The 9,960-nt window shown below is 40.1% G+C and overlaps 1 protein-coding gene across 1 annotated transcript in view; it reads left to right on the top strand.

Annotated features, from left to right (window-relative positions):
* PARN (poly(A)-specific ribonuclease) overlaps window positions 1–9,960 on the top strand; it is a 146,961-nt gene that overhangs the window by 128,942 nt on the left and 8,059 nt on the right. The window contains exon 23 of the mRNA XM_012647546.1: window positions 7,021–7,214. Coding sequence (XP_012503000.1) covers window positions 7,021–7,214 — 194 coding nt within the window. The remainder of the gene's footprint in view (window positions 1–7,020; window positions 7,215–9,960) is intronic.

Below are 9,960 nucleotides of genomic sequence, written 5' to 3'. Positions count from 1 at the left end.
GGATAAAATATTTCAACAGGTACTTCAAAGAAGATACACAAGTGGTTAATAGGTTGGCAATTTCCTATAAAGCTAAATGTACATCATAAATGTTTATTTATATATCATCCAGAAATCCTTCTTCTGTGTATTTATCTTAAAGAAATAAAGATTTACATTCACAGAAAAGCTTTTACACAAATTTTCATAGCAGCATTATTTATAACAACAAATTGGAAGCAGCCCAAATGTCCATCAACTGGTAAATGAATAAACAAATTGGAATATAGCTATACTATGAAATAATACTACTCAGCAATAAAAAGGATGGAGTACTAATACTTCCAGCAGTATGGCTGGCTCTTACAGTGTTATGCTAAGTGAGAAGGGTCAAACACAAAAGACTAAATATTGCGTGATTCCATTCATATGAACTTCTAGAAAAGGCTGGCACGTGGATTGAGTGCAAAGTGGCACAAGGAATCTTCTTAGGGAAAGGGAATTGTCTGTATCTTAATTGTCATAATGGTGACATAGGTATATATTAATACAATTCCCAAAGTTAACCAAACTGTACGCTTAAAATGAGGAAATGTCGTTGCGTGCAAATACTACCCTAATTTAAAATAAAGAGAAAAATTTCATGTGGCAGCCAAATCTTTTTGTTGTTATTTTATGAAAAAAGGTATTTGTAGGAGTTTGTAAATATGACCTTTCTATGAGCAAACCTTTTTTTCTACTAAAAGGAAGAAGTTAATGGAGATGTTCACCCTTGCAGAATTTGGTAGCTGACAGTAACTTAACTTGTAGCAAAATACTAATCAAAGTTCAATGTTGAATTTTGACATACCAAGTTGTGTCTGTAACATTTTATTTTTTAATTAATCACTTCCTGCAGTGGATTTAAATGTGCACTTCATATGCATGATAAACTAGCTTGCTTTGTACATTATAAATCTGCATGCAAAATGAGCTCATACTAATGGGAGGTTGTTTGGCCTGACTCTGATTTTAACTTTGGACATTTAAAATCAGTATATAAAAGAATACCTTAACATGTATGTATTAAGAATGCCTACACACATATAGATATACAACAGTACCTTCAAAATGTATAAAGAATCATATTCATAAAGGTGGTATTATATATATCTGGTTTTCAATGTGTAACAAAAACTGGTGGGTTTTTTTGTTTTGTTTTTGTTTTTTGACAGAGTAAAGCAAAAGCAAGTATTTATTGAAATAACAAAGAAACAGAAGGAAGATTTGCTCCATAGGCAGAGAAGCGGCTCTATTTCAGAGCAACAGAGAGTAGCCTAAAAACAGTTTTTTTAATCCAAAACTGCTTTAGTTAAGTTATGCAGGATACAGTCACAGCTTTTATTTTTATTAGAGGATGGTAGTTGACAAAATTTTGTTATTGTGGGTATCACATACACATATTAATACACATGCAAACACTTGAAATGTACTAATTACGTACATGTCCTGAGGGCTTTCTCAGGCAGGATGCCCAATAACCAACTAATAGCCCCTCATAGGAAGCAAAGGATTCTTATTTGAGAGCAGAAACTACAGAGTAGAAACTAAGAAATATGTTGTAAATTAATTCAGAAAATGTTTTTGAAAATGCTTTGTAAGCTTAAAAGTTATATAAAGCAAGAACCTTCCAGAAGCACATCTGGCATAGTCCCTCCCTGTTGTGTAGTAGACAATCATATGTTTGTGGGGAGGAATATTACAGATGCATGGGTCTTACTGGGCAAAAATACCATAATAAATAATAATAAATGCAGATAAAAACAATGTATTCTGGCAAGGACCTACAAAATCATTGTTTGCGATAACATGAAAATTAAAGCAGTCAATCCCCATGTCTGTGGACCAGCCACCTAATGTTGAGGTATGAGTTTTGACAAAAGCATACTCCTGTGAAGATACAGAGTATTAATGTCACCCCAGAAAGTTCCCTCGTGTTCCACCAGTCAATCCCTCCCACCCTCACCATTCTTCTGAATTTTTTTTCTCTTTAGTTAGTTTAGCCTTTTCTAAATGGATTTAAGAAATACTCTTCTATGAAGGCTTCATTCACTTAGCAGAATGGTTTTGAGATTCATCTGTGTTGTTGGATGTATCAGTAATTCCCTGGTTGTTTTGTTACAGCATGGTATGAATATAGCCCAGTTTGTTTATCCATTCTCCTGTTGGTGGATACTTGTACTGTTCCCAGTTTTTGTTTATTGTAAATAATATGGATGAATAACTTAAAGGCCCCTTGAAACAGATAAGCAGAGTGTTACAGGAAGCATGGAAGGGAAAGAACTCTAAACAGGGACTGGGAACCTTCTGAGAGGATGGTGGTGTTTGAGCAGGAAGAGATGGGCAGCAGGGTCTTAGCCTGACCAGTAACATTGAAATGGGAAGCACAGGATGTACTTGGACTGATGAGCTCTCTGATGAGGGTGATGGACATATGGTGAGTGCATGTGGTGGAATTCATTAAGGTAAACCTATGTAGTCTGTGCAGCTTGACTACCTACTGAGAGATAAGGCTAGAAAAGCAGATTGGGACCCAGATGATAGAGGATCCTGGATGCTGTGCCAAGCAGTTTAAATTTAGGTTTGTAGGTGGAGAGCCTTAGAAGTTTTCGCTTCCCTTCCCCTCCCCATCTCCCCCTCCATCTTTCACCCCTCCCCTTGCATTATATATTGATGTAGACTCACGGATTCCAATTTTTTTCAATGGTTTAGAATTTATTACTGCCCCTTAATTATTTTGGTGTTCACATTGTCCCAGATTTGACCAGTGGGAGCCCTTTCGAGCTAGTTCCTATGTCCCTGTACCGTTTCTTGAGCAGGTTGTTACTTTCTGGTGTTGCCGGATATTTCAGGCTCATTTTGTAGCTTCTCTTGATCCTGGAATCAGCCACTTCTTTGAGGAAACCTGGTTGCTTTTAGTGAGGTATGGTAATAGAAACTAAGATCTGGGTGCTAGATGTGCTCATTGCTACTGGGGCATCTTTGCTTCTAGTTCCTTTCAGTGAACAAAGCTAGGAAATACGAGCATGGATAGACACACTTACACATAAGCATGTGTACATGCACACATATGTGTGTATGCATAAATGTGAACACATACGCACATACTTATTTTAGAAATCACAAATGCAAACCCGTATCTCCAATTCCAATCCATCCCTACAGGGTTCTACCTTCCCTTTCCTTATTCTAATATTTGTGTGTCTGTCTTCCAACAGCATCAACACATTTACTGATTTGCTTAGTACTGTGACACATCTAAGTGTTTTCAGAATTGCTTTACTCGTTCTACTACAGAAACAAAACTACTAAAGAGTTCAGGATTTGTTTGCAGTTCTCTCCCACACCCCACTCAAGATTGGGAATAACGGGTTCACAAGTTGGTATTTTGCATTTGTTTTTTGTACATTTTTTACTGGAAATCATTCCATAGTCATTCTCAGTGCATTGAGATCTTCATTCCTTTTTTAACTACTTGGTACTTTATTGATTGTATGTGCAGCAGTGTATTCAACCAATTTTCTATGCTTAGACATTGAGGAACTTTGCGGTATTTTGCATAATGAATAAATTGTACGTATGCATTTTTGTATAGTTGGAAGTGTATTTTCTAAATTCCTAGAAGTGGGATTGCTGGCTCAAAGGGTAAATGCCCATGTAGTTTGTTAGCCACTGCCACACTCCCCTCATTAGAGTAAGTCGTGCCATTTTGCCTTCCCACCAGCAATGTGAGCACGGGCCCTTTCCCCATTTTACTAATGGAGTATGTCACTGAGCTTCTGCTATTTTTGCCAATCTAAAAATCTAGTGCGTGAAAAATGATATTTCAGTATTGTGTGTTATGAATTGAATTGAACATCTTTTCATGTGTTTAAGATTTTTACATTTAGAAAGTAAATTTATAAATTCCTTATTGTGCCTGGGTTATGAGTCATAGGAAGAAAACATTTTTCTACACCTAGGTTTTGTTGGAATTCACCCAAGTTTCTTTTTAGTACTTGTAAAGTTACTTTTTTTTACATCTGGATATCTGATCCACTGGACATTTATTCTTTTGAATGGTATGAGGAATGGGCTTAATTTTATCCTTTTCTACTTCTCCCAGCACCATTTTTTAAAAGTTCATCTTCGCCCCAATAATTTGAGATTCCACCTTTATCATACACTAGATGTCTGTATGCAGTTGGGGCTATTTCTGGACTTTGTATTTCACAAAGTATTTTTAACACCCATAGTTCCAGCTGTTTTCATTAAACAGTTATGTCTCAGAGGCTACCCGATTCCAGAGGTTGCAGTACAGAGGAGTTTTTAGGCTTCTTCCCCTTTCGTGATGGAAGAATGGGTCCCTATCATTTTCTTACTTTGAATTTTCTAAACTTTCTGAAATCAGCCAAACCTTTTCTAGTCTTTAAAAAACGTTCTTTTAACACATTGACTGTCCCACTAGAAAAAATATTTTTTCCTCGAGGCCACAGTGTTTCATTACGAAAATAGAATAAAAACTTCAAACACAAAACGATCCTTTCTAATTTAATGAAAAATTTGTTATTTTTTATTGTTTTCTGTGCATGAGTTATATGCAACTTGAAAAATAGTTCTCATGGCCCCCAAGGTGAAGAGACATGTGAGTTACATATACTTCATGAGGCCCTGAGATCAAAACTAGCATGAGTTAAATACAACTCACATGGCAGTTAATGTGTCAAGACCAGGTGTGATGGCTCACGCCTATAATCCCAGCACTTTATGAGGCCGAGGCAGGAGGATGGCTTGAAGCCAGGAGTTTAAGATCAGCGTGAGCAAGAGCAAGACCCCATCTCTACTAAAAACAGAAAAAAAATAACCCGGCAACAAGGCCAAAACCCAATAGTCCCAGCTACTCAGGAGGCTGAAGCAAGAGGATCACTTGAACCCAGGAGCCGGAGGTTGCAGTGAGCTACGATCATGCGACTGCACTCTACCCAGGGTGACAGAGTGAGACTCTGTCTCAAAAACCTCATCTCTACCAAAAAAAAAAATAGAAAAATTAGCCTGGTGTGGTGGCACATGCCTGTCGTCCCAGCTACTTCAGAGGCTGAGGCAGGAGGATCGCTTGAGCCCAGGAGTTTAGGTTGCAGTGAGCTATGATGACGCCACTGTGCTCTAGCCTGGGAGTCAAAACAAGACCCTGTCTCAAAAAAAAAAAACAAAACTTCTTAAAGGTATTATCAGTTTTGAAACAGTAAACTTTAGCATGAATTTTTAACAGTCCCACCAAAATATTACCCTTGGTATCCTCCCTTTGCCTCACAGCTCCTCAATAAGCAGAGATGTTTCAGAAAGCTCTATAGTAGATGTGACTACGAGGACAAATGGAAGGCCAGCAGCCAGTCTTAAGAGGAAGAGTGCTCCAATCTCTCTTCTGCTTCCTTTGCCTTAGAAAATCCCCAAACCTTTTTGGCACCAGGGACCGGTTTCGTGGAAGACAGTTTTTCCACGGACTTGGGGTGGGGGCAGTTCAGACGGTGATGAGCGGCCTGGGGATCGGGGACCACAGCCTTAGGAGAACCACCAGGAAAGCAGTTTATTCTCCTTATTCACGTGAGTGCACTGGCAAGTGCAATTCTTGGATTCAGAAAAGCTGTGAGGGGAGGAGTAATGTGCAGGAACTTGAATATTTGGGCAGCCAGAGTTTTTATATGGAACATTTTTAAGTATTCACTTCCTAGGGTAGGCTGATAGGAGTCTGTTCTCTCTCTCTCTCTCTCCCTCACTCCGCCCCCCTCTCTGTGCCTGAATGGCTCCCTTAAATGGAATGCCTTGAATGTTTTTATGCTTTTCATAACTTGGGGGCTATTATGAAAAATCTGTAAGACCCATTTAGAGGAGAAAGGACTCACTGGCTATATGGACTCTTTTTTTATCCAGCTATATTTCAAGGAACCTATTTTCTCGAGGAAAAATCAGGACACACAATGTGATTTAATTCAGCATACCAAATCCTATAAAGCTTTAAAAATGAAACTAGGTTTAATTATAAATTTTTAGCAAGTCCCATTTTTGGAGAAGAAGAGAATTACATGAAGGTGGGTATACTCTATGACTGCAGCCCCCAATCCCCAGGCTGTGGACCTGTAGTGGTCAGTGGCCTGTTAGGAACCAGGCGAGCAAAGCTTCATCTGTATTTACAGCTGCCCCCCATCACTCGCATCACCGAATAAGCTCCACCTCCTGTCAGATCAGCAGCGGCATTAGATTCTCATAGGAGCACGAACCCCACTGTAAACTGCGCATGCGAGGGATCTAGGTTGCAGCTCCTTATGAGAATCTAATGCCTGATGATCTGAGGTGGAGCTGAGGCGGTGATACTAGCCCTGGGGAGTGGCTGCAAATACAGATTATCATTAGCGAAGAGGTTTGACTGCACAATAACTGTAATGTACTTGAATCATCCTGAAACCAACCACCGCCCCCATCCATGGAAAGATTGTCTTCCATGAAACCAGTCCCTGGTGCCAAACAGGTTAGGGACCGTGGCTCTATAACTATATTCAAGTTTGGAGCAGTGTGATAGCCAGCTGATTCAAGAATTCTGCAGGCTGCTGTTATCCATTAGGCAGTCATGAAGGCACTAATGCCACCTTTTGATTTAATGTAATCAAAACTATTATTTGTTATAGTAGCTCTCCTACTGTGTTCTGCTATTCTCTTACAATAGCTTTATCAAAATAGAGACCAGGAATTTTCTTTACAAATTTGTTGTTAAGCACTAAGAACAGTTTATATTTGTGTATATCTGTATACAAGCATAATTTAGAACTTTCTTCTGAATAAGCTTGTCATAGGTAAGCTTTCAGACTTCAGTTCATAAGAAGGTCTTTAATTTTTACACACAGGCAGCAGCTGCCCGTGTTGATGATTGCTAGTCAAGTGTTAATAGAATCAAGAGCATTAAAATATTTTTATAGACTAGTCTTCCTGTTACTCTCAACACCTTTCATGTTGTTCCACTTTGCATTTCAGTTTTACAGCCACCAGTGCAGGAGAAAAGAGAAATTTGAGTCCGACTCAAGAAGAAGCTGGCCTGGAGGACAGAATATCAGGGGAGATTTCTGACACGGAGCTTGAGCAGACAGATTCCTGTGCAGAATCCCTCTCAGAAGGAAGGAAAAAGGCCAAGAAATTAAAAAGAATGAAGAAAGACCTTTCTCCAGCAGGTTTGTATTGGATCATACTGAAGTTCTGGGGTTGTGTACTCTTTAAGTGCTCTAGAAACTTCTATTTTGGGGGAGAAATTACAGGAAGACGTCACTTGGTGGCAAAGCCCTTGTCGTCTTCCACCAGATCAGATATTTTTAGGATCAATTTAATTTAATTTGAGGAATCCTAAAAAGCCCTGGCTTGGGTAGCATAAGGCGTGGGGTGGCTGGGGGGAGTCTCCTTGTTAAAGATGGTTAGTCTATTTTGGTAATCTTCTCTCTCCTCCATGGTTTAGAGAGTTTCCTGATGTGTTAAAGTAGCCTCAGTATTTAAAATGTGCATTTAAATTTGCACAGAGGCCTACTCCTACATATAATTTTCAGTAGCGGAGTTTTCACCGTTCCTAGCAAAACCCCCAGGCAACCTGGATTTTTCTCATAAGTGGAATTATATAAGAAGCAAAGGAAACAGGAAGTTAACTCATGTTGAGAGCCTACTACATGCTAGACGCTGTAGTAGGAACCTGTCCTCTCCTTATTTCATTTAGTTTCCAAATAGCCCTGAGGTAGGGACTTGTCCTTATTTTAGTGAAGCAGATGCCTGGCTCTGAGGTTGAGAAAGTGTGCAGGTCCACGTGGCTGGTAAGAAGCAAGCTGAAAGGTAAACCCAGGCCTGCCTGAGCCCGATCCCATGTCCTCTCTAACCCCACAGACATGCCATTGGGGGTCCATGGCCTAATTCAGCCCTTGGTGCACAGATTCTACACAGTGCCAGAGCAGGAGGCCAGACAGGGCTTCCTGTCTGTCAGCATGTGTGAAAGGCCATTCCCTGCTGCTGAGGGACATCAGCCATGGCTTACTCAGGTAGCAATGACATGGTGATAATTGTAGCCACTGCTTGCTGAGTGCTTTCTAAAGAGTCCAGGATAGCACTTAGTGCTTGACAGAAGTTCATTCCTGTAAAGCTGTGAGGCAGTCATCATTATCCATTTACAATTAAGGAAACGGAGGTCCAAAGGGTTATGTGACTTGCCCAAGGTCATGGAGCCCTTGAGTCTGTCCTACAAGAAAGCCAGTGCTTTTACTGAGGGTTACATGTTGAGAGACGTGGACCTCGATGTGATTATCAGTCTCCTTTGTCGTGCATAGTGACAGGTGGCCGGGTTAGCAGCACTAACAATCAAATCAAAGGAAGGTGGTAGTCAAGCAATGGAACTCGATTCATCCCCGAGCTAAGAATTCGCCGTGTTTTCATTAATTCCTTTTTTGCATCTGGCCTGCTCTGACTGTGGGGAGTTTTTGGAATCTCATTGATATTAATGAAATCACAGAAGCAGCAAAAATGTTGCATATGCTTTTTATACATTATGCTGAAGCTTAATTTTAACAGAAAACTTCAAGTCTTGTTTGAAGCCTTGATTACATATGTAGTGTCTCCTTGAATCGGGCATCTCCCTTCACTTGCCGCTCCTCCTTTCCCTAAGTGTTGAGGAAGTTTTTAATCCGTAGCATCCTTAGTCTTCACATTTGATACCTGTTCCCTCTGTCAAGTTGTACATGCTCAGCAAATGTTAAATATTAAATGTCAGCATGACTGTGAGAGATCGTGCTGAGCATGGTTTGGAGGGGCGGAGCAGGGCTTTTCCCTCTTGTATTCCCGTCCTTCATATCTTGGTCTCATTTAAGTTTTTTCAGTTTATCTATTACTTCTCAGGGACAAGCTTTTCATTTCTTCCTTCTGTATTAGCATAATCTTAAAAATATTGAAATTGAAATACCTAATAATACACGGCATTAATAGATTAGCTCCTTTTATAGCTTTCATCATTTTAAGTGAAAACTCTCTATCAGTTATTTAGGGTTTTGAATTTATAATACTGTAATTAAAATAGAGGCTTTTTTTTTCTTCCATTGACAGTAAAGCTGTCACTGCCACAAGATTTGAACTAAAAAAAAATTGTAGATTTTGTATTTCTTTGTCAGCACTGCTAAAAAAGAAAGGGAAAGAGAGATGTCTTGACAACTTTTAATTGAATCAAAGAACTTGAGAGAATTGGGCTTTCTTCTGGAGCACCATTCGCTGAGTGAGACCTGACAGTGCAAGGTGGAAATTTAATGGATCCTTTTCACCTGGTTTGTTTTAAGCGTTTAATCCTATTAAGTATCAGCAGGATGTAGGTCGGATATCAGATGCTGAACCTGTTGAATCTACCAATTTCCCTTGCTCAGTTACTTTAATAAGGTCCCATGATGGGTGAGAGTAAGAAGTTCGTGCCCTGTTAAGGGTCTGTATTAAACCCTCAGAAGTATGCAAAGTGCACTAGGAGCCGTGGGGGCCTGGTTCCGGTGGTGGCAGGTGCTCTATTAGAGTGTTAGGCACAGTGTGGCAAAGTCTGTCCATCCAAAAATAGTTCTGAGGCATTGGGTCTGAGCTCTAGTATCCAGGAGGGTATCTCGACAGGTACTCAATGGATTCATGCAGATGGTGGGTGCCCAGCACTGGCAGTGAGGGCATGAAAGATGTAAAAGGCAGGGTACCTGTAGGAATCTTCTGTTTTCCAAGGAGGAAATAGCAAAAACTAGGACCACAAAATATCATGTGCTACAGCAGTCCTGGGACAAGCGCTGCTCAACCAATGCCACACAAAACAGTGTCATTTTGGCTGGGCGCAGTGGCTCACGCCTGTAATCCTAGCTCTCTGGGAGGCCGAGGCGGGCGGATTGTTTGAGCTCAGGAGTTCGAAACCAGCCTGAGCAAGAGCGA

This window comes from Propithecus coquereli, unplaced genomic scaffold (genome assembly GCF_000956105.1).
Source record: "Propithecus coquereli isolate 6110/MARCELLA unplaced genomic scaffold, Pcoq_1.0 Scaffold27, whole genome shotgun sequence".
In the NCBI taxonomy this organism is placed as follows: Eukaryota; Metazoa; Chordata; class Mammalia; order Primates; family Indriidae; genus Propithecus; species Propithecus coquereli.
Note: the sequence above shows the minus strand (reverse complement) of the source record. Positions and strands in the feature narration are given on the sequence as shown.